This window comes from Brachyistius frenatus, unplaced genomic scaffold (assembly GCF_029030835.1).
Source record: "Brachyistius frenatus isolate BFR_SWC_R1_liver_20210118 unplaced genomic scaffold, ASM2903083v1 Contig_14, whole genome shotgun sequence".
Classification (NCBI taxonomy): Eukaryota; Metazoa; Chordata; class Actinopteri; family Embiotocidae; genus Brachyistius; species Brachyistius frenatus.
The window spans coordinates 5,392,965-5,418,745 of record NW_027210613.1 but is presented as its reverse complement, the minus strand read 5'-3'; the positions used below and the strand labels follow the sequence as shown (position 1 = coordinate 5,418,745).

General features: G+C 39.0%; 1 protein-coding gene across 2 annotated transcripts in view; it reads left to right on the top strand.

The window, feature by feature from the left end:
* deptor (DEP domain containing MTOR-interacting protein) overlaps positions 1-22,720 on the top strand; it is a 35,684-nt gene extending 12,964 nt beyond the window's left edge. For both annotated transcript variants that reach the window (XM_069693248.1, XM_069693247.1), the window contains exons 5-11: positions 1,823-2,001; positions 9,267-9,449; positions 10,533-10,670; positions 12,687-12,757; positions 13,319-13,423; positions 18,979-19,095; positions 22,312-22,720. In XM_069693248.1, coding sequence (XP_069549349.1) covers positions 1,823-2,001; positions 9,267-9,449; positions 10,533-10,670; positions 12,687-12,757; positions 13,319-13,423; positions 18,979-19,095; positions 22,312-22,326 — 808 coding nt within the window. In that variant the 3' untranslated portion in view covers positions 22,327-22,720. The remainder of the gene's footprint in view (positions 1-1,822; positions 2,002-9,266; positions 9,450-10,532; positions 10,671-12,686; positions 12,758-13,318; positions 13,424-18,978; positions 19,096-22,311) is intronic.
* The last annotated feature ends 3,061 nt before the right edge of the window (positions 22,721-25,781 follow it).

The window sequence follows — 25,781 nt, the reverse complement described above, 5'->3', positions numbered from 1 at the left end:
TTGTCAAACAGACTGAAAGCACTGGTTCCTCTTTCCTGTTTGGACTGGTCTAATTAGAGTAAACTGATGGTTGTTTGCCTGAAGCCTGATTGCTCAGCTCTAGGATGTGTCTGGTGTCTTCATCTGGCAACTTTGAGTTTTCCATAAATTCATGTCGTTGAATATTGTGAGCATTCCTACATATCTCCAAGCTGCTATTCCATTCACACGATATTGTCTGTTTTTTATCACATTGTGTGGGTTTTATGGGATCAGTGAATGATTGATGGGGCAATAAAACAATTTGGGGATATAATTTGTGACGGTGAAACACAGCCAAACGAAGACAGGGAGAGTTGAATGTCTTTTTGATCTTCCAGTTCATTGCTAGCACATGTTATGACATGTTCAGGTGTACCACAGACAACGTATTGTTTCTTGTAAAGCTATTACAGCTCTTTTACATTGTGTGAGTGTGCAGGGAACAGTGTTTGGGTGTAAATGACGGGCGTGAATGTGTTTTTAAGAGAGTGGCATTCATTGTGAAAGCGTCAGCAGTTTGCTACTTTTGCAAGTGTGTACTTGTCTTGTTTTTTTTGTTGGAGTCTGTTACATGGTGCCATTGAGAAAAGACCAACTACTTAATGTAATCATCTTATATAGACATATATCAATAAATTAAACAGGAAAAAAAACAGCAGTAAAACTCAGACTAACTTGTGATGTTTTTTAGGTTTTAGTAAGTAAATGTTTACTGTTGTGAGGACAGCACAGTGGAGCAGTGGTTAGCATTGTCGCCTCACAGTAAAAAGGTTCCGGGTTCGAATCCTGGGACTTTCTGTGTAGAGTTTGTATGTTCTGTGTGGGTTCTCTCCGGGTACTCCGTCTTCCTCCCACCATCCAAAAACATGCGTCTCAGGTTACAAATTGCCCTTAGGTGTGAATGATCTTTGTTTCCGTCTGTCTATGTGTTGGCCCTGTGATGGACTGGTGACCTGTCCAGGGTGAACCCTGCCTTCGCCCAATGTGAGCCGGGATAGGCTCCAGCCCCCCCGTGACCCTCTTCAGGATAAAGCGGGTATAGATAATGGATGTTCACTGTTGTGAAAAAGATGTTTGGGCTTTTACATCCAGCTGCGATGAAGGTTTTTCTTGATGTAATTACCTTGTAATCGTGCAAATATAATCTGTAGTTTGGGTGTGTGAGGTTCTAGGAATAACACAAATTTAGCTTTAAGAGTCACTCTCAATCCTCCACTTCTGTGGCTGAAGTGCTAATCTGGAGACAGTTACAGATGTCTATTCATGTATTTTGACTGTGCAGATTACTGAGTGGAGAAATGGGCAGATCTGCTGGTTTGGAAGATTTTCTATGTTGGATATTCCGTCTGGGGAAACTTTACTTTTTACACAAACCCAAGTTTCAAGTCTTGGACAGAGAAAGAAGGTTTATATTATGGCTATCAATTATAATTGTTGCAGAATTCTTGAGAGCTTACTCTGTTTTCCATCAGCTAAGTATGTACTGTACTCTGTGTACCATAAACAGGTTGTTACTGGGGAGACATTGGGCGTTTAAAAATGACTGTTTAAGGATATTCACATTGCTTTTTTTTAGGAGAATTATTACTGTGCTGTAGATGCTAAACTGATTTAAAACCAAACTGACTTCTGGGCTGAATTGTGACATTGTTTTATTCAGTTTCTATAAAGCCAAACTTTCACCATCCAGCTGCCACTGTGTGTGCGATTGAGTTTAAGGCAAAGATTGAATCACCTTTTTTGACTCATTTTCCACTTCCTAACAAGTGATTAACAAACGTTTGCTCTTTTCTCTCCATAGGCTGATGAACACAGAGAACAACTTATTACAGACCAGAGAGGAGGAGGGCGGGTCATTTGAACGGACTCTGGTGGCCTCTGAGTTCACTGACTGGCTGCTGCAGGAGGGGGAGATGGCGACCCGGGAGGAGACCGAGCAGCTGGGGCGGAGGCTTCTTGAGCATGGCATCATCCAGCATGGTGAGGGGGGTGCACACTTTTGCACTTTTCACTGTTTGATCCTTTGGACTGGAAAGGGACATGTCTAGATACAATAAATATTTTTTTTGTTAGCAATGACTGCTTGCCTGTGAATGAAGTTGTTCATGGTGAGGAACCCACAGTGTTGGTTATTTGTTAAACCCTTCCCCCAAACAGTGATTGTCCAGTGATAGCTTGGCAACCAGGCAACACAGCTTTGGATTTCTATACATGGTGGAGGTGCAGTGTTTGGGGCTTTGGATGCATTGTGTTTTAGTTCATTGTTTTTTTTTTGTTTTTTTTGTTTTTTTAGCCCATAACTTGAATATTTTGGTTCACTCTTACCGCTCTCATTTGTGTCGTTTTCTCAGCTGCTTCATGCTGCTGTAAAACATAATTTGATTAAACCAATTGTAAGTACCTGCCCACCTCCAATCGGCAGACAGACAGATTTGGCTTTTAGCTTGTGAGCACGGAGGAGCATTTAGCTGTTGAAGAGCAACATATTTCCCACAGGAGTTGTTGGAAACTAAAACAGCCAAAAGGAGGATAAGCATTGGACATGCATTCATCAGGTGGCCAGAAACATGACTCAAAATGAATGACCCTATTCCTCTGTAACGGCTGGATGTGTAAAGTATCAAATTCAGTTCACCATATGAACTTCAGTTGGGTAATGCAGGCAATGTAATAATTTGCACAAGCATCTAACAATTTCATTACCTTGTGCTGCCTCTGGTCAAAGCAGCTTCAACTGAAGGGCACATATTCTGGCTGGCAGCCATGCTGTCTACAGATTGATGGTCTGTGAACTACCCTTGGTGACAGTAAAGCTAGTAGCTCCTGTAGACTGGTCCCAACTCATGTCTACGTGATCCTGTCAGACAGCTGATACAGCTCGTCCTTAACCTGGAGACCTCGACATTATATAGCTCTGTGGCACCGGTTTTAGCTTTTGGGTCTTACAATCTGATAACTATTGTAGATGTTGATTACAGCACTTTCACACATGCATTTAACTTTACTTAAAAAAACAAAAAAACAATGTCCTATTTATTTTATATAAAAAAAGGGGACCCATTTTACTTCTTTAGCATCACAGATATGTCTAGAGAGATGTAATCTGGGTAACGGTCAAAGCTTTTCATAAAAATACACTGAACGAGATCTTCTAACTATCCCACCTAAAACAAAAAATAGGTTAATGTGGTCTCTAAAGACTAACTCTAAATGTTAAAATGGAAACTGTGTTAGTTTCGCTCCTAAAACTTATTCTTGCTCATTTTGTGCTCCCAGCCGTTTTGAACTGACCCACATTATATCTCGCACTGACCGGGATTGTATTTCACTACTCGCGCGTCTTGCTTCTCTCGATCTCCTCTGCTCGACCTGACCTGACTTGTGGGCTATGTTCAAGAGTAAGTAGAGTTGCAGAATTTTACTGAGTAATAAACATGAGGAAGTTGTGACGCACATGTCATGGCTTCCAGGAGGTCACATGTTCTTTTGACTTTACAGCTGGGAACTATGAGTATCATGTTATCTGTGAACGTGTATTATTTTATGTTTGGTTCAGCTTGTAGTTTTAGTGGTGAAAGATGTACTTAGAGTCTGTACTTATGTAAAAATATTACTAGTAGTAAAGTAGTAAATAAAAGATCTCAAAAGGTTACTTAAGGTACAGTGTAGAAATTTTATCAGCAAAAGTATGAAAAGTAATAGTAGTTTTGTACAAATTATATTACATAGGGGTACTCTAATCTTTTATAATATCATGTTAACAAATATTTAGTACGTAAAGTATGGGGAAAGTATGTACGATTTGACTTAATTACAGTACTTAAGTAAATGTAAATTAAAACTGCAAGCAGTGATATGCAGGTCCTTGCAGCTTCACGTCGGGGATCCAGCGGGTCGGGGCCGCCAGCTCCCCGACGTGCAACATGCGAGGGTTGGCATATTTCTGCTTGCAGTTTTATTTTTTTTCTCGATCTTGTTCCTTATTCTTCTTTTTTTTCTTCTTTATTTTTTAAAAGGCTTATTTTGGCAGCTTTAATATCTTCAAAAACTCATGAGAGTTGGTGCTTGACTCAAGTTTCATGAGGTTTGGAGCATCGTTTGACCTTAAACATCAACTTCTTGTGTCATGGTGAAACATCAAACTTAGCTGCATACTATACTATATACTCTATACTCTACAAAAATGAATTTTGGGTCACTTTTTGGACAACATGCCTGACGACTGCATGACTTTTCTTTGAATATTTTGGACGACATACTTGGGATATTTTGGATGACTTTTCATGACTTTTTGGAGTATGACCTTTTTCTGAACTGACATGCAGGCCTCAAGTTACTTCTTACTGTGAGGCAACTGCTCTAACACCACTGTGTCATACTATATGTCCGAAATATGAAAAAGAAAAAGCCACTTTTGGACTTCTATTTTTTGTTTTGTATTGTTGTTGACCTTTGGTTTGGTATTAGTATGACTACACGTACAAACCAGTGTGGCTTACCCTTGGAGGGACTCACCTTAGGAGATCTTGGACTCCGTAAACCATGTGGCTTACCTTTAGAGGGATTTGCTTTCTGTGAACCGTGTGGCTTATTAAGGGGACTCGCCCTCAGTGAACCATGAACCATGTGTGTTACCTTGGCGGGGCTGGAACTCGTGTCTTCATGAGGACGTTTCCAGCTCAGAGTCGGCGTCGTAGACCGCTGGACTATCTAGCAGGAGGACAGATAGCGGCAGGAGAAAGTGGTTCACGGAGTTCACGCAGAGCTACACATTACAGGAAGATATTTAATATCACTGCAGACCCCCTTGAAAACATGTATATCTACTATCCAAAGAATGTCTGTGGCAATTTTGGTCGCATTTGAATGAATATTTGATCTGATTTGAAGATCTGTCACAATGCAGCCCATCACCTGTGAACATTGGTGGAGCAGTGATTAGCACTGTTGCCTCTCAGTAAAAGGTTTGGCGGTTCGATTCCTCCTTCTGTAATGAATCTGTTTAGGGGGCGCTAACGAGCCATTTGGCCACGCCCACTCGCAACTCCACTAAAATACAAAAATTTTTCGCCGGGAGAGACGGCTGTACCAACTTTCATGAGTTTTTGAATATGATAAAGCCTCCAAAAATGCAGTTGTTTACGGAGAATCATAATAATCGCTTGGATAACAATAGGGCTTTCGCACCATCGGTGCTCGGGCCCTAATTAAATTAAATTTGAACGCCAGAATAATCTCACAGCAGGTACTTGATTACAGGATATGAACAGAATAACTTTGTATGTATTTATGACTCTTTTATTTTACACAAAACAATGCTGCGTTCAAATGGGGTCATATTTACCGTTTACAAGAGAAGAGTTTTTATGATTAATTTTAGTCATGTAGAGTTTTTTTTACATAACTTCGATAAGAGCCTACGTCTGAGGAAAAATATTGATCTCACCTTTTCCTCGGTTCCATTGCATTTCCTGAATAACGTTATTTAGCTTGCTAAATTGGAAACTGTGGCTTCTAGACGCTTTCCACGTTGCAGAGCAACTGTGTTCCTACAACTCAACAACTTTAACGCCAAGCATACGGTGCATGCGACTTCCCATGTCGTAACCACGAGCTCAACAGTTCCATTTGAACGCAGCATGAATCTTGAAATGATTCTAAAAATGATTTACACCAAGTAAAAAAAATATATTTGTGAAGTAAATCAGAACTCATGCTGTGGAGGTGTAGTCAGGTACTCTGTCTTCTGTATTTGTATATTTCATCACGAGTAGTTTATTGTGGAGTTTTAGCGTAATTGACAAGCCAAATGTTTTTTTTTAGCAGAGCGTGAATGCCTGTTCTTCGTGTGCAGCGTAATCAAACATGTTCTCTCCAGGTGTGTTTGATATCCCTCCTTAAGTCAATCCAATCAAGGTCATGGTGAGCACCAGCTGTGTGAAATCTTTGACCAGCTGTACTGATGGAGCATGCAGTTGTTGTCTTCTTCTGGCCTGGTAAGGTTTTAAAGCTAGTTTTCAAAACTTCTTTGACTAACTAACCGTAGACGCGTTTGCCTGCGGGATGTGTCGTACATTAGTTGTAATACTCCCGTTGTGCGGTGCGTCCGGCACCATTCACGTTTGGCAGTTTGTTAAACATAGCCCTGGAGCCACATTGTGCTTCTGTGGGTTCAACGCGTGACATAAAAAATGTATTTGATTCGGATGTTTCTGCTTTACACCCGAGTCTTGGATTAGATTAGCCTGTGTGTTAATGCGGAGAAGAAACACGGCCTCGGCGCAAGAGGCTTTCGTTTTCATTTCAACAAATTATGCCGGTGTCACCGGTTTGTTGATGTGCGTGTTGCACGATGAGGATACATGTGGCGCTTGGCTGTAAATTGAGGCATTGAACATGCGCAGTATCGTCTTCAACATAGCGGGGGGTCGACATGCTGAAGTACTTTAGAGTGGATTGCAGACTGTAGATAGCTACGAGGAGCAAAGAAATCATAATAATGTCACGTAATTGCTGCCACGATTTTGTCATATATAAATAGATTTAAACAGAGAGAAAATGTTTCCTGACAGTAGAGAATAAGGAACGACTGATGAATGATGGAGAGATGGTTTATCATGTGATGAAGTTATTTATTATTTCTGCGCCTGCTTATCTCCGTGTGCCTGAATGCCTTTCATCTCACAGTGGGTCCATCTGCCCCCTCTTTCTCCTCTCACTCACTTCCTATCTCCCATCTCTCAAGAGCTGTGGTAGGGCTGAGCATCTCCAAGGCAGAGGAATGTGATGCTACCACACACACACACACACACACACACACACACACACACACACACACACACACACACACACACACACACACACACACACACACACACACACACACACACACACACACACACACACACAGACACAGCGGCAGCGCTGTGTGTGTTGTCACTTCACCTTGTTAACGTAATTCAGAGCATGATCTGCTCCCTGCCGGCCTCAGAGACATCCTGTAGTGGAAATAACTGTGCTAGTGTTACTTACATGACATGTGGACTTTACACTCTGTATATTGTTTCATGCCCTTGTGTTACAGTAAGTACAAATTATTTAGTTTTCTATGTTTTTACAGGCCCTCACTTCCTCTTCGAAACACTTCATAAAAAGAGAACGAGATGACCAGCTGGTCTGCATTCCTGTTATGCGGGTCAGAGGGTCGGTCTCAAACCGTTCATTCATACATATGACGTATAGAAGGTCTAGATGGATCCACATTGTGTTTGTCTGGCCAGTGTGTTAACTGTGGGACACACTGGAGGCTGTTTTTTTTTTTTTGTTGTTAAAACAGCCATAGCGGTGTCTGTAATGAGTAAAAGTTGCAGGTTATGTACAAATGAAGCGGTCAGAGTAGAGTAGCTGTATCTCTGTGCCAAAGGTAATAGACTGGCAGCAGGCTGTGATCACACTGGACATGATTTCACACAGTAAATATTTACAATAACTGACACAAGATCGCCCCGTATCAGAGAGATACCAGCATTACACTTCACTTTATGAATGTGAGGAGGAGTGGAACATGTGCTAAAGGCTGGACCATAGCACTTTCTTTTTGTTTTTCATTTTCTCATACAAAAGACGTGGACTTTGTTGGGTTGAGAGTCGCCTCGCAGCAACAAAATGGCATGTAAACTAACCATAAACCCATTGTTTGTTACTCGTTATGCTGCTCCTAAATCAAATAATAAAATACAGTGGGGAATAAACTTAATTGTTTTCATAACATAATATGCACTAGATGGACAACTGCCTTTAACCCCTGATCATTTGAACTTTTTCCTTACATAATCTTGCTATGTATTTTTAAATTGTTTTTATTTGTGTGTATGGCGATGAGTAAGATTCATCTCTTGTGGTAAAAATGAGCTGTTTAAAAAAATGACTTGAATGTGGCTACACATTATATAATGCTTTAAATCCGTCAGCAATGCAGTAAATGAGACAGGAGTCAAAATTAAAACGTCTATAAGAGCATTTCATGTTGTTGAAGGAGGTTTATATGTAGTCTGAGAGGAACTGCTGCTTTAAAGGGCAAATAAGGGTCAAGAAACACTAAAGAGCCCAACACTTGATGGATTCTTTTAGTTTGGGTGGGAGTCTCCTCTACAGATCGGTCTGATTAATCATTTTAGAGATGACATTACAGCACAGCCTCTGATGGAAATAATCCTATTTGAACAGTTTACATACTTAACTTTCAGAACCAGAAACAGGAAACTGGGTTTTTAAGCAGATTGCTGATGTGTTTGGTTGGAAAGAAGGGTTATATAAAATGCTTAACACTACAAGAACCATAAAAGGAGGTTAGCAAAAACTTAAAATGTGCAATAGATAAAAATGACAAAATTATCTTCTCAAAACTGTAGGATTGCGTGAACTGTGTGTCTTGTGTGTTTAGGAGTGTTGGAAAAATTACTCAAGAGGCTTTGTTCAAAATCAAACACATCGGACATTTATTCTTGCAAGAAGGAGCAACTACATGCACCCTCAAAGAGAGGTGTCCAGCATTGCTTAACGTCACTCCTCTGTAGGGCAGCTTTTATACAGTGTGACAAACAGTTGACAGTCACTCCCATTCCCTTTGTATCTGCTTTCGTATGGTAATACCGAGTTGGTTGTAGGTCACAAGATAAGGACACAAGGGAGTCGTCAATTAGATGCGGAAAGTAAAAAAAAAAGGAATCACTTGCAAATAAGACGGACAGCATAAGAGACGTTTTCGGAGCCTATTTGACAAGAGACTTTCCGGAGCCACAATGCAAACAAGAGGAAGAGACAAATCTTTTTTTCCACCAAGGAGTTTACATTTTCTATCTTCCAGTTTAAATACATGTTTTTTACTTTTTAAGATCTAAAACTAGAATAGAATCAAAGCTTTAACAGTGAACTGACAGGTGCATATGATTTAATTTCACCTTGACAAGCTTATTATTCATTCAAATAAAATTGTACTGATAACGAGTTTGGCTGGGGTCGATACGCTCTGTTTGTGTTTGTTCAGATAGGCGATCTCAGCTTGATGAAATCATTGTTAAAATATTTATGACTTGGGGTGAGGCATTAAATGCTGTCCCACGATAAAGGGATAAAATTCACAAAGATTACATCACTTCAAAGCTTCTGCTTTTTTCTTCCTTCCTCCTTATTTCTATCTCTCTGTAACAAATCTTATTGTCTTCTCATCCATTTGTCTTTGTTAGTCACCAACAAGCATCACTTTGTCGACGGGCCGCTCCTCTTCCAGTTCAGGATGAACTTCCGGCGACGGCGGCGATTGATCGAACTCCTTCATGAGCGTGGCCGCAGCATCCCTGAGAGCCACGACAGCCCCTTCTGTCTCCGCAAACAAAACTCAGACGGAGGCAACACCAGCTTCCTCTCAGGTAGACACCGAACCATATCACACTTTATGTTCTCTAAAAAAAAGCTGAGGTTACGCGTCCGTCAATTTAAACCTGATAGATAATTAACAAAGCTTGTTAATTATCTATCAGGTTTAAATTGACGGACGCGTGACAATGAGCGGACAATGAGCGGACAATGAGCCAAGTACTCTATCCAACAAAAAATAATCATCTTCCTTCCAGTAATCTTTCAAGCAAATATTGTAAATATAATTGCCAAACATTTGCGGATTCCTGCTCCTTCTGAGATGAGGATGGTATTATGGGATCTGGAAAGTTGTGATGGTAAAACCATCATTGTGGCGACCTGCTCACATGTTTATCGAAGCAGGCGTCTTATTATAAAGTTTAAATATTGTCCCTGGTTATTGGATTCTGTGACATATTTATCCCCTTTGCCTTATCTTCAGTTGACACGCATACCCAAATACACACAATAACTGACGGCCTTGGTGGTGTCTGCCATATAAAGATAACAGAGCAGTCCTGTTTGTGTTGCTAGGCAGAAGCATGAGTTTCATCACATCTCAAAAATAAGTTGTCAAGTCATCTAGTTATGTTCTTAATGTTATTAATCACACAATTTCCACAGAATGATTTGCAGTGTGATTGTAAACTAGTTGGACAAGGGTTTTAAATTTCTGCTGTAATTCATAATATAGAACAGATTTTAAATGCTTGATGCAGAATCTGTTTCTTTGTCTATAGGCAGCTTTTGTTTTAGATATATAATTAGAGATCTTTTTTTATATATATATATATATATATATATGCTACTACTGGAGGTATTGATGTTTCTCTACCACTCTTTTAAAATAAATTACCTAGTTTATTCTAACATATGTGTATTTTAATGAGCTGTTATTTTGAATATTAATGATGTGAAAGAGTCTTTGTGGTGCTGTACTGGTGTGCACATCGACCTCCAGGTAGAGAAGCTAAATTAATAAACTGTGAAAATGAATTCTAGTCTATACACTGCTGTTTCCCCCTCTGGCTCCTTCTCGTTCTGCTGGCTCTCTTGTCATCTAACATCTCAGTTTGTGTGTCTATCTGTCTCAGTTAGTCCCACCAAAGAGATAAAGGTGGTGGTCGGAGTTCGTCGGAGCAGTATGAGCAGCAGCTGTGGCAGCAGCGGCTATTACAGCAGCAGTCCGACGCTCAGCAGCAGTCCACCTGTCCTCTTTAACCCGAAATCTGGTAGGATAACATGGATTCAGAGTGTGCTTTATGAAGAGCTGTGCAGCTCTTAAATGTAATTCGAGAGATATAAAAAGTTGTTTTCAGGTACCTTTTCTGAGTTCAAGTGTCGGCTTTTCTAAAGCTGTTATGTTCAGTTCATTTTTTATAATTAGTCGTTACATAAAATCTGCAATAGACAATAGAAACCAATGCATACAGATCTCCTCCAGCCTCCTCATAACTAATTGGGATAACTGGGCATGGTTCTGAACTGGAAGTTAATTGATCGATGTTTTGTGTACATACTGACAGACCGATGGCAAATGACTTAAACCACCTTCTGCCATTCATTCCATCAAAAACTGTGAATTGGCTTGACTTTTTTCTTTTTGTGGACTTGTAACTGACAAATGCAGAAGACCTAAATGACCTCATGTATACACGCATGTACTGCAAACAGCGTCATAAGCATGTATATCATTTGGAGATGGACTGCTTTAACTTCCGAGAGCCGACTTGAATGAATGAGTGCCCCGTTCAAGCCTTGTGTGTGTGTGTGTGTACGTTTTCTGCTTTGTGTCTTCACTACTGTGCGGTTTCCTTAGATGTGTCGAATCCAATTAAAGTCCTTGACAGAAGTCTCTTTGTACGAGAGGAACCACTCAACATGGGCAGTGACACACACGATACACAATGAACAGGAAAAGGAAGGCACACACACACACACACAGACAGTGAGGGTATTTCCCCTGTGCTTTAACATTAGTAATTGTACGGATGGCATGATAAGAAGATGCAGAGTCCAAAAATATAAGACATTCACAGTCGATAATACAGATGAGACAAAGAAGATGAGCTTGTGTGTGATATAATTTGTTTTATGCTTTCATGAAGTGAGAAAGATTAAAAGAAACGTTTTTGGCTTCTGATATGAGCCGGAAACAACAGATAAATGTAGTAGTAAAAATAAGTTGTTGTGCACTGTATATCTGATGAGATCAGGATTCCAGAGAGATTATGAAAATGTCTAAATTAAGAAGATAAAAACTCTGGCTCACTTTCCTTCCTCTTAATCAGATTAAAATGAAGCGCTACACAGGTCACATGTGATTTGTCAAATACACAAATATTGCACAGTACACACAGGTCGCAGGCTTTACGAGGAACGTTCTCTCAGGTTTGCAATTGATTTTAGCATTTAAAGATTTTGTTCTGTTGTACATGTTCTCTTTATGTTTCATCTTACAGCTGTTGAATTATAAATTCTGTGTGCACACTCAGGCTGAAATATGCAGTGTACATTTTTGTTTCATCAAATCTCAATTACTGCTCAAACTTTGTGGAACTGCACATGTGCACAAGCCTGTTTTCCACTAGTACACTTACCCATTGATCAACATACTGTAAACTAATTTGAAATTGTCCTAAAGAAGCACATGTTCACCATAATATCTGGTGAAATCGTCCCTTATGGCCATTACATACTGCTGTTTTAATTAATTAATTAATTCAAATCATAAACAACATTGCAATCATCAAACCTCAAGCCAGAAAGTTAATCAGTCATAAATTAATTAACAAAGGTCCTCACTTTTAAGGAGAAAGAACAGAACAAACAGGAATTAAGTAATCAAAAGGCAGGTTGAATGATAAGAATGCATTGAACAAATAAGATAGAAATCTAAAAAGCATAAAAATATCTTCTTCAATGTAACTTCTAAACTCAAGCTCTCTTCAGACATCTCACCCGCAGCTCTCTAGTTTTCAAATTTTCAGTCATTTGTCATAAAGAATTTGAAATTGTTTTCGTGACACAAAAGTCCAGTTAGTGTGTGTGTAGAGTCATGTCGAAGGGTGTAATGGTTAAGGGAAGTTAGAGGAGGGGAAGGAAAGCTATACTGTTTCAGGAAGCAGTGTGCCTCTAGACCTTGTTAGCATGTGACCATCATTCACAATTTCTACACACACAGAAGTGGCATCTTGTCATGGTAGCAAGTAACGTTTTGTGTTATGTTGGTGTGTTTTTCTTAACAGTCCTGAAAAGACAAGTGAGTCCAGAGGAGCTGCAGACACCAGGAGGACCTTTTATAAAGAAGACATTCACTGTAGGGGACACACACACACACACACACACACACACACACACACACACACACACACACACACACACACACACACACACACACACACACACACACACACACACACACACACACACACACACACACACACACACACACACACACACACACACACACACACACACACACACACACACACACACACACACACACACACACACACACACACACACACACACACACACACACACACACACACACACACACACACACACACACACACACACACACACACACACACACACACACACACACACACACACACACACACACACACACACACACACACACACACACACACACACACACACACACACACACACACACACACACACACACACACACACACACACACACACACACACACACACACACTCAGATGAGTGTGATCAACACATGGTGCCAAATAAGTATTGCATATGACATGATTGTAAGCACAAAGGTCCACCGCTTCAAATCCTAAGCATGTGATTAAAAGCAGCGTGATATTATATCAACATTTCATCTGTTGCTGTTGTTCCTCAGATTATGGGAGATGCTGTGGGCTGGGGCTTTGTGGTGCGAGGCAGCAAACCTTGTCACATCCAGGCTGTGGACCCTGGTGGACCAGCAGCTGCTGCTGGTATGAAGGTAAGACTGAGAGAGATGCACGGAATCCTGAAAGCGCTGTGAAGCCCGGTGGGCTTCGTCTATCTGTCAATCTATGAAGGCGAGAGATAAACAAAAGAAATAAGGGTACATGTCAGCACATGTAGTGTAAGTAGATTGATGTTATCTTGATGGTTGGTAAGAGGGAAACAGCAGTTACATAGATTAGGTAAGCACAGAGGATACAACAGAGTTACAGAGGTAGAGTGAAGCAGAAATCCTGCTTCTTTGTGTGGATGCAAAAGACAACGCAGCATGCAAAGAGCTTCAGATTGGGATATGCGTATGAAACATTTAAAATGAAAACAAATTACAGGTTGACTCTTTCAACCTGTCTTCTCCTTTACCAAACAGTTACCTACATTTCAGAAACATGTCCGCCTGCTTCCAAACAATGGATAATAAGGTATTGCAGTTTTACCTGAATGAAAAGTGACTTGCATACAGTCTGTTGGATGCATCACTATTGAAGACATTTTTATGTGATGTAATTACTCCCTCCATGACTGTTGACCTACAATGCAATATGATGAGTGGAGAGGGGAGACTTTATTTAATTCTGATAGCCTGAAACCTGATGTTGGCATCTCTGCACTTTACCAGTAGTGATTTCAACCTTGATGTTTTTATTTATTTAGAGAGGACTCTTCCTTTACATTTGTAAGCTGTTTAAGAGGAGAAGAATGGAAGAGAGGAATTTAAAAAGAATAGAAAGAAGGGTTCAGGTCAGGGATACTCCCTGTAGCTTCAGCCTGGCATGAGGAGGAGGGTGAGGAGTAAAGAGGAGCTTTACGCACAGAAAAAAATGTTGTGGAGGGAAAAAGAAAACGGGGTAATGGTGGCTCTGCTGCCACAGCTGTGGCAGCAAGGAATCCTGGGAATGCAGAGCACTTTAACCACAACATGGAGAGGGAGGTGAGGGGAGGAGAGGACGGCTGAATGAAAGAAGCAGTGGGAGCTAGAAAAAGAAGCAGAGAATCATGTTACTTGGAGCAGAAACTGAGTAGAGATGATATAATATTAAGAACATAATTTGAACTCCAGGTTGAAAATGTTATGAAAACAACTTTTGAAAAAAAATCTGGAAATCTTGTACATTGTGAGGCCATTTTAAATGATATGGTGAGAACATTTCTGCAGGTGCTGAGAAAACTGGCTTAATGTAGTCTTTTTAAAGTGTCTCACAGTATTTTAGGTTTTTCTCCAAAACTGAGGTTACAGGGTTTTATGTAATGTTTGGATTAAATCAGGAAATTACTGCAGAACTGCTGCCGTTCTCTCGTAATGGCAGCTAAATTTAAATCTAGTAGAGGAAAGGAGGGATATTGGAGAGAAGAAAACACGAGCTGAAGTGTGTAGAAGAAGAGGAAGGAGACAGATGTAGAGGAGCTTAAGTGTTACCAGTGGAAGAGGAAACGAACAGTGGAAATTATATCATTTCTGCTTTGGTTACTGCTGGTTACCGTTTATTACCATGGAAACACGTATCATGGTTCAAGTTTGTCATAAAGGTGTCCATGCTCATAAAATGTGTGTTTTTATGTCTTTGCTTGTGATTTGTTCTTTTGAACTCAAACAAACTGATTGACTTACATGTGCACTGTGAGGATATAACATGATTGTTAATGTACTGAGTAAAGTTTATAAGAACCAAGCCAAAACCAGAATATCATGTTGGATATAGTGCCTGATTTGAATCCTATCATCAGTGTAGATAAGATTATTAGTGCACAGCAGGGTGTGCCACAGTGAGGAGTTAATTACACTCCTTGCATTTCCTGGTGGACTACTCCCCTTCCACCTCACCCAAGTAGTTTTATTGTTTCGTAATAATGAGGCAGGAACACAATCCTTGAGAGGGGTTGCCATGCTGTGATGTGTTGGCACTACAGTCCAGGCAAAAGGCCAAAGGAGAAATGTACTCTGACTGAACTCAGATTGGAGGTAGTAAAAAGCACCACCGGGCTCTTTTCTCATCATATACACATCCTCTTAAACGCTGTCTGTCCTTTTCCATCACACACAGACACACATCAGCATTGTCCTGACCATAATGGACCAGAGCACTTATGTAACTGTGCAATACATCGCTCTTAGAGCAGCTTCTAATGCACTTTTAACGCAGCAGGTAGAGCCGGGTGTCTATTTGTCTCGCTTTGGGTCCATTTGTGCTTCCTGGGCTGTGCTGTTTGTGTCCACACCATTAAGTATGTGTGTGTACAGAACAGTGTGTTCTGGTGTCTTATTTGTACCATATGGTTATAAGGAGTCTCAATTTACAACTTTTGAACCCTTAAATTGAACATTTTGATGAATCAGGAATTGTAGCAGGTAGTAATCTCCAAATACCCTAAGACATCTAATTATCGAGTAATACATGAAATGTTTGAGATGTAGTATATCTTGCTGCTGAAGACACACAGTTATGACCAGTTGAGAAAGGCAATAAAAGATCTTACAGCGTGACTCTATTTTAAAGGAATAGTTTGACATTTTGGGAAAAGCTCTAATTCACTTGTTCCAACTCTCGTGGAATCTTGTTTTCATTGTGAGGTTGTCAGACAACCAGTCTACCCCTGAAAGTCACTGCTCCTTCCCAAGAAATCATCCATGTAATTCTCTGGAAAACGGTCAACAACTGTTATTTTTTTTACCAATCATTTTATATATTCTTTTAGTTAGTTAGAAAACACTCGTATTTCCCGGACTGATTTTAGAATCAGGCCAAATTAATGCTACGTCAACGTTCATTTTTCCATTCAGTTTGAGGGTGATCATGACACCTGATTAATAATCATTGGTTTGGTTGTTGGATGGTCAGGTTTAAAGTCTTTTCTGTAGTCTGAATTCTCACATGGATACTGTCAAAAGTTCATCATAGAGAGTGTATTTTTAATATTAATGCATTAGTATTTTACATATTGTGGCTTCTCTCGTCTTGACTGAGCCTGTGCGGTGATACAAAATTTAACTTACTCTCTTTTAAGAGTAGAAGTGCACCAAATAAATCCGGTTTTCTATTTTTGTCAACACTTTGAGGACACATAAAATGCCATCATTTCAAATTTAAAGTTGTGTGGGGTTTCATACATGGTTCAGCCATATACTACGTTTTACCTTGTATTGGCCAGGCTACCTGATTACCTCTGCCTCTAATCTTCATGCTAAGCTAAACTAACCTTGTCCTGGCTCAGGCTTCATACTTATAACTGTATATTCAGCATATACTGACACACTGTCTGCATATAATCTGTACATACTGTACAGTTTTGTTTCTCTGGAGGGACATAAAGTCAAACATGACCTCGGGTCACCTTTCACCTCGTTTTTGTAAAGAATGGTTAACCTTGTATTGAACATAGCTGTAGGTTGAATATCTCCACATGGCCTCTTTACACGTGTTGTTTATTCTCCCTGTACATCCTCTCTTCTTGCCTCTTTGTGTTTCTTTGCTTTTCGTTGTGTGAGAGTGATTTTAACCATCTCAGTGCAAGAAGCCATTCAGTCCAGCTGGGCCTCAGCCAAGCCTAACAACCCCAGAGCCTGAAAGAAGAGAAGCATCAGTGGGAGAGAAAGAGGGGGAGGTGTTGGAGGAGAGTGAAAGAGGTTGAAAGGGAAGGTGGAACAGAGAGAGAAATAAATAGAATTTAAGAAAAAGACTGTGTGTCCAGAACAACATGAAGGAAAGTACTTTGACTTTTCATGAAGTGTGTTATAGACTGAAAAGGTTTGGATTAAAGTGAGTCTGAAATTCCTCTGCAGTGCAGGATTAGTAGTCTGGATTTTGTTTGTCTGTCTCTTTCCTTGTACCACTCTTAATCTCTCTTTCCCCTTATTTCCTCTGCCTATTTTAAGTTTTCCTTCACTAAAATATTTAGGAGTGATGGAAAAACATTTATTTGCAATTGCGGTAAAAATAATCTGAAATATAACCCACTGTTTGCATGTATTTGTGTTTCTGAGTAACTTCAGTTTGTGTAAGGAACAGGCCGGGTTTAAAAAGCTGCTCCCTGCAAGATGATTCTGTATGCATACTCACATACTTTAAAAGTTTTTCCTCCATCATCACTCAGTTGTCTGCACCTTTGTTGATTTATAGGCGAAGTAAATATCAGAACAATGTACTTTTGTTCCCTCTTACATGTATTATACTTCTTTACATATTGCAGAGCTTTTGGAAATTTTTAGAGCCAATGAATAAGGAGTCTGAATGTGATTGTGAGTGTGTGTGCAAGTGTGCCACTGTAATAGCTTAAAAAAAGAAAAGAAAAATGCAGCATCATGTTGCAAGAACAGTAGCCAAAAGTCAAGATCTCTCTTTTTTTAATTTTTTATTTTTTTATCTGGAGCTGCAGAGTTGGAGCAGTGGTTAAATAACGATAAGGGAGTCAGGGTTCAGACGTGACAGGGAGTGTGTCATGATGTACCTGAGGTTAATTAGATGTTTACTGTTGGAGCTTAGACCGTAGTCACTTACACCTGTGTTACGTTACTGGACATTGTTAGCTGCACTGTGATTTTTTTTTTAAAGGAATACTCATCTATGAGGTTTAAATACAAACTAAAACTTTGAAAATGTGATTCTGAGAAAGATGGCTGCTGTTAATCTGTATATTTGTCCGGCTTTGATAGATGCACTGTGACTAGTAACTAGATTTAATCTCGTATAGCTCAAGTTCTCTCAAAAAAATCAAATCAATACAATCCAGCAACAATATTCAGATTTTAACAGCCCTAAAATGTTTAATAGATTGTAGTGGCGTTGATTAGCCAGACAATTATTTTCTCGATTAATAATATCTCTATAAAATATATATAATTATATTTGAAATTATAATTTTCCACTGCCCTGAGTGATTTATTTAGATTGTTTTATTTAACCAAAATCACAAACCCCAAAAGATTCATGTTACTATCATATTCAGCAAAAAAACCCATTTAATCCTCATTTAATCTGAGAAAGTGGGACCAGAAAATGTTTACGTGTACAGCGATGCTAGAGAAATGACAAACAATTGATGAATTAAAACTGTTCTGGATTAATTTTGTGATTTGATAGATTGCTTATTGCAGCTCCAGATTGTTTACTGTGCTTTTAAGATTTATGTGAGAGAGATGTGGAAAAGTGCAGCACACAGTTCATAAATGATGACAGCATGAAAGCACAGAATGTCTCTATAATCAAGGAAACTGATCTATCAATACATTTTCAAAGACTTTTAGAGTAAAACACTTCCCTTCTTCATGCTTGCAGGGTGTCGCTGCAGGAGCAAAGTGCTGTTTGCAGCTGTAATCATCTTGGATTGACAGTTTCAGAGCCCCCATGTAAAATATAGCTCTGAAACAAAGGAGCAATGGACTTTTCCCACCTCTTATAGTTGATACTAAAAATATTCCTTTATCTCCCACCTCATTTTATGTCTTTGTATACTTCTTGATCCATTCTTGCGTCTCTTTTCATAACTTGTGTGATTGTGGTGAAAGTTGAGAGCCCTACAGCCAAAGCATCAAGCCCCTATCTGTCCATCTCTTTGCAGGTGTGTCATTTCGTGGTGTCGGTGAACGGACTGAACGTCCTCTGCCACGACTACCGGACGGTCAGCAACCTGATCCTGACTGGACCTAGGACAATCGTCATGGAGGTGATGGAGGAGGTATAAATTTGACAGCTGGGGAGAAACCTCGTAGAACTGTAGTGCAGTAATAACATGGGGACTAGACGGTTTCGTACTTTACCTCAAAACCACACATCAACAGAGAAACATGGATGACGTGAAACGTGACTCACTCTCGCTCTGTTTCAATATTGTTTGGATAAGGTGGATGACTAAGGGACAGCGTGTGCTTAAGAATGAAGGAATTCGAGTCGAGTAAATGATTCAATCCTGAGAGAAAACTTTCAGGTCGTTCAGAAGTTTTTGCCTTTTGAATTTAAAGACACATGCACAAAAGATGGAAAGTGCAAGAGTCGCCACTTCTACAGACGGTGATCCGACTGCTTCAGTACACCCACAACGATTTTCAGTCTTAATAAGGACCCACCAGACTTTGTGTTGAGTAGGAAAACTTTATCTGGAATCCGTGGCTGATCACGAGCGATAAAAGGATGTCAGAGGATGTGAAACAAAGTTTTGTCATTAGGACCTGCAGATGAACAACTAAAAGCTGAAACTGTAAAAGTCCGGAAGAGTATTTCATGGACACGTTCAGCGACACCCCCCCCCCCCCAGTTACTGTCCAACTGTACTGAGTTTCATCGCAGATCGACACTGCCCTCTGCTGGGAAGGACAGGAAGACACAAATACAGAAATGACAAAGTCTTTGGTTTCAGGGTGTTTCATTGTTTTTTTTCCCCCCTCGTTTGGGGAACCAACATGTGAAATAGTCAAAAGACAGATTTATACCCTTGTTGTGTGAAAACATAAAACAACTAAATAGACAGTGCCAAGCTGCTTGGAATTTATTAATGAACGTGATGGAAATGCAGTGATAAACTGCATGTGACATAAACAGGCACAATGTACATAGAAGAGTCACAAAAGACTTAAAGCACAGTGAAGCTTTATACAAAATTTGTTTAGTGGATGAAGTCTCATTAAAACTGAAACAGCACCAAGAAGATCTTAAGGAGTTTCTCAATTGTTTTAAAAGTTATTAATTTTCCTTAATCTCCCCATTAAAGTCTTTGTTTGTTAGACCAGAAACTTCCACAATGACACATGATGTCAGTATTTGTTAGTTTGTTTAAAAGAATAAGAACTAAATAGGTAAACCTTGTCTGTTTTATTTGATCTTGAGATGCTCTCGTTAGGAAATCTTTTTCAGAAGTGCTGCATATATTGCTTTAAAAAAAAAAAAAGAAACACTACAGGTGTTCCCTAGCAGTCACAATGCCAAATACGTCTGAAACTATCACTGGAGTCATGTTTTACCAACCAGCTGAGTGGAAAACTTAAATTTCAAATTAGCAAAGAAAAGATTATTTTGACTTTTGATATTGGTACGATTGATGTTAGAAGACTATTAAAGAGGAAAATGACTTTATGCGCACTTGAACAATTCAATAATTGTTTTTAGCAGCTTTATTTAAAAGCTTTGTTTTTGAAATTAGAAGAATTTGTAGATGTATATACATTTACTGTATATATAACTTGTGGGTTACAATCTGACATCCCTAATTTGAAACTAATGAGGAAGAATAACCTCCTGCTTGCCTCCCATATCCGTCTTTCCTTCATTACCTGTGTTGTGTTAGAGAGTCATATGTGGAGTAATTAGGCGTCCGGTACGATCACAGAAAGCAGGAAATTGTGCGGTGCAATCAAAACTTTGTGGGAATAAAGATATCCAAAGTAAGTGGGAACAAATTGTCATTTTTGTTTTTCACAGAAAAAACAACAACTTCTCTTTCCAAAATCTGTGTTTTAAATTTTTTACATTAGAAATACTTTTTGCTGAAAAATACCAATACCCCATTTTTAATGAAAATTGTTGTCAATGCAATGAATAGCAACAGAAAAAGGTCCATTTACTTCTGATGTAAATGTCTAATTGGCTGGATACAACTAGAAGAAATTGAGATTTATTTTCATCATCATTTTAATCATGGCCCTTAAAACAAAATTCTGTCTTAAAAAAAAACTGAAAGTAAATGTGATTAAAGCAGGCTTAAGGTTTAGACAAATGGAATAGCGTCCATATTAACTCTACGTTTATAGACTGTGTCATCATGTTCTTAGACATACAAGCATGTTCAGCTTGGATAAGTGATTCTCATGTTGCACTTTACAGTATGTGTCTGTAATCCTGAGTAACACTTGTTTGTTTCAGACAAAACTACAGTGCTTGTTTCACTGGATATATATTTAGTTTAGTCCTGACGTGAAATTATTTCAGAAAAATTTAACAGATGCAGTAAACTGAACTTTTTCTACTCAAGATGAACATATAGTATATTCTGGAAGTCTTTATTGCCAAACTATAGAATTATTCTGTCCCAATAAACTGCCTCCAGATGTGTCCTCAGTAAGTTATTCAGTGGACATTTCTTTGTTTATTTTTTCAGTGTGCTTTGATATTGTAGGCAGTGAGATGCATGGGGGCTGTAAATATGTGTTTATGTAGCTTTATCTTCTAATCCAAAGCATTTCTTCAGTCTATTGATTCGTAGAACTGAGTTATGTGACAAGTCATTTCAGATGTAAAGTAGATTTTGGGCGTCAGAAGTCTGATTTTCGGCTCTCACGTAGAATGATTTGGATCTTCTGGTCGGCTCTGCTAAACAATTGCAGCATTTAGTTTCAAGTTGCTGATCTCGATTCTGCTCACGTTATATAGATGATGCCATACTGTTGATACTGTTCAACTAAAGTTCACGGATATTTTGCTGAAAAGTTAACTAGATGTTTAAATATACTTCAATACTTTTGAGAAAACTAACAAAAATGACTTCTTACAGAAAACACGGATAGAAAAAATTTAATTCTTTACAGGTTTTCATTGGTCGACTGTAGAGATGTTTTAATATCTGAACTCTGTTAATTTTTCCTCTGTTTTCATTAATCTCTTTTCACTGTTTGTTCTTTTAACGGTGTGAAAGATTATCTGGGTGAAGGCTTGTCATCCTGATAAAGGACATCTTTGTCTGGTTGCAGTTTGTAAAAGTTACAAACGCTGATGGCGGTCTCGTTTGGTTTTTGGGAACAGAAGTATGCAGAAGTTTTGTGTTGTATTAAAGTCTTGGAGGGGTTCTTTGTGCTGCGTCAGCTGGAAAGGTTTCAGTGATGTTCAACTGACATTGTTTGCCTTAAGACCTTATTTTGCTGCTAATCTCAGATGGTTGTCGCCTTATCTCTCATTCTGTTCCCAGCGCTGGTATCTCTGACGCTGCATTGACGCGCTCGTTGCTCCGGGGGATCGTGCTTCAGTTCTACTGACAATCAGTGTTTTAAGGATGCCACCTTTTAAATAGCACAGCAATGATGTGACAATGTATTTCACCGCCACCTTCTACATTGCAGTCAGTTTTATACTTGGATTTTAATGACTCCTAAGAATTAAAGGGATTCTTTGGCCTCCTGAAGCCGGAGTGAAGGCCCAGACATTTTCAGCAGGTACAGATGTGTGTTTATTTTTCTCCGCTATCCGAGATTGAATGTTGGGTTTCAAGACAATAGAAGCTCACAGCACCAGTCTGTTTTTGACAGAGCAGCTAAAGCTCATTACAATGTTATCATGTATTAAAAAGTTGATTGTGTTTAATAAACAAACTGATTTGACTCTGTGACTTCTGGTTTCATCTCCACGACTGTTAGACCTCTTGTACCTGAGACCAAAATTTCACTTTTTGTTAAATAAATGTCAATTTTGTAAAGTAATGGCAAATATTTCAATTTAAAAAAACACAGCATGTAAAAACCAAACTGCCCTCCACTTAGCTGGTAAGAAAGCTTCAGCAAAGCTCTATTTACTCACTCATTCCTATTTCCTGTGTTTGAAGCAATCAATTTTAATGGATAAAGCTGTTCAACTAAAAGCTAAAAGAAGTTAGCAGAGTGGTACTCTGTAGCGCCAGTGACAGTCAAATGATCTTAATCACATTTAGTAAAAGATTAAGCTGACTGGGCACTTTCCACTATCCAAGCACCAACTGCAGTGTGTCAGTGTTTTTGCTTTTTGTGTAAAATTCATGACGGTAATTATTGATTGATCAGTTAAAGGTATGCCAAATATTTTACAGTTTAACTAAGAGCCTTCACAGTTTCTAAACTTAGGTGTTTCTGTAGTTAATGCTCTCTGGGAGACATAGTAGTTTACAGGAGTTATTCTCACATTTTGGATGATATTTTGCAAGGTTAATTCATGAGTGTGCTGACTGTGAATGCCCCCCCCAAAAAAAAATCACACAAAAGCCAGAATTTTATTCAAATAAAAGTAATAAGAAGATTTGTTCTATTAATAGAAAAAAGTACAGACTTGAACATTTCCAGTATTTTATTTTTTTAAATATACATGCTTTAGTTGCATTTGTATTACTGTAAGTCTTTTGTGTGTTTTGTCTTTTTAAACAGGCCAGTTCAACTTTAGTTTGAGATGCAGGTAAAAAACAATTAATCTCAGATTTTCAGTGTCACAGTGTCAGTCACTCATTTTACAATGTGCACCACCTTTTCCCTAGAGACAATCAATTCAAATGAGGCTCCACAAGCAGACACATTGCCACATTTTAAGAGACCGCGAGAACCACAGTCCTCAGGTATGTTAGTGGAAATATTAAAAGGAAATCTGAGAGGGAAAAAAGTAATCAGAAGGTTAATTTGTAGCCTAATCTGTTCACAGTGCTGCCTTCATTTAATCTCGTCTCTCTTTTTTAGATGCACTACTACAAGGGTACCACTAGGGGGTAATGTTATACTGTACAATCTATACTGTTACATTTTTAATTTTGTTCTAAAGCTCAATAATCTTTACGGCAAGTTTATGGTTTTTAATTAGGGACACTATAACAGCAAAGATTTTATAGAACAGTCCAGCTTTGTCAAATGTCTGGATGTGAATGCAGTCAGCTGTACTGAAGAATATTTGCAGGGTGTGCAGTGTAAATGTCAACGTCTGGTCATTCACATTCAGACCTTTTCTTACCGGCTCCCATCTCATTATTTCTCAAGTGTTTGTGCATCCAGAGTGCATAGATGGAGAATCTTCTGAACTGTCTGACCCGTCTGTGGGTTTTCTGCAGACTGACATTTCTGATCTCACACACATGCAGATCTGGTAAAGTGTGATTATGTAGGTATTTATAGAAAATCTGTCAGTTTGAGTTTGCAGCAAAATGCGATATATATCAAATTGTGCTGCAAGTCTGATAAACATAGCAGATAAATCACTGAATCATTATTTTATGGCTTTGTGAAAAATGTGCACCTTATTTTTACCTATACGGGACAGTTTTGTCATCAACAACACAGCCCCCCCCCCCCACACACACACACACACACACACACACACACACACACACACACACACACACACACACACACACACACACACACACACACACACACACACACACACACACACACACACACACACACCACCCACCTTTGCTAATCTGACCATCACATATTATTATAATAGACCTTATCACATTAAACCACCACGAACTCTCCTCCCTTTATTCCTCCGTTTATTCATCTGTTCTTTTATTCACATGTTCATTGATTAGCTCACCAACCAACCTTCACATCACCATCCATTCGTCTACACATCCAATCTGCTGTGTGTATTTCTGGTAAGTGTATAGACTGATACATACACACAGGAAATTAAAAGCCACAAGACAGAAACCTGAAAGCCTGCTGGACTTTGTTTTTGCTTGAGGGAAAGATAAAGTGAGAGAGAGAGAGAGATCAGGGTTTTAAACATTGAAACCATTTAAACATTTAATCCATCAATTATAAACTGTTTACTTAACAATGCAAAGCAATTGACTTTTAAAGTTTGCAATACTATATGTTTATATTTTGAAATCAGTTAGTGTGTCAGAGCAAATGTGTGGCGAGCAATAATGATGTTCTGGAGGAGTGGTGAGCATTTGAATTTGAAAATTTAGCTCTGTTTATGGACCCTCGGAGAGTAATGTGCTGATATGACGTGACGTAGCTCTGTGAATACAGAATCCCTGTCACACTGCCAAAGGTAGCAGTCCAAGTGGGGCCTACGTGCTCCAAAAGCCTGGGATCAAAGTGCTCACTGAATGGCACATGTTCCTGTATAAGATCATATTTAGGTTTGAAAAGCCCAGTTAGTCCAATTAAAGAAGCACCAATACAAGCCAAGATCAAGTAATTAATACATATAAAAAAAAAATCCCTCTCGTCACGAGACATTTCTACTTAACTCTCTTATTTTGGCTGCCAAAATAAAAGAGTTAAGTAGAAATGTCAGGTACACTGAAAGCAGTTAGTTTGGGCTTTAGTTTCACAGACAAGAAAAACACAATTTCTTTCCATTTCTATTGTAACTTTACTCTTTATATTAATGTTGTCTTGATTATGGATACAAGTTTTGAAAATTCTCTTTGGATTTTATCACATCAAACACACAAACTTTCAGACCTGCCATAATGACAAAATTAAAAAAACAAAACAAACCATACTTTTTTGTTGCATCTGCTGGGATTGTTTGTTGCAAAGATCAAGAAGGTCTTCAGTTTTCTCTGGGATCCATTTTGACATAGTTTTGACATGCACGTGCTGACTATAGCTATTTTACAGGTGTGAAGAGTGTTTTATGGATCCTTTCCCCACTAATTTCCCCTGCTCTCAGTCTGCTATTGCC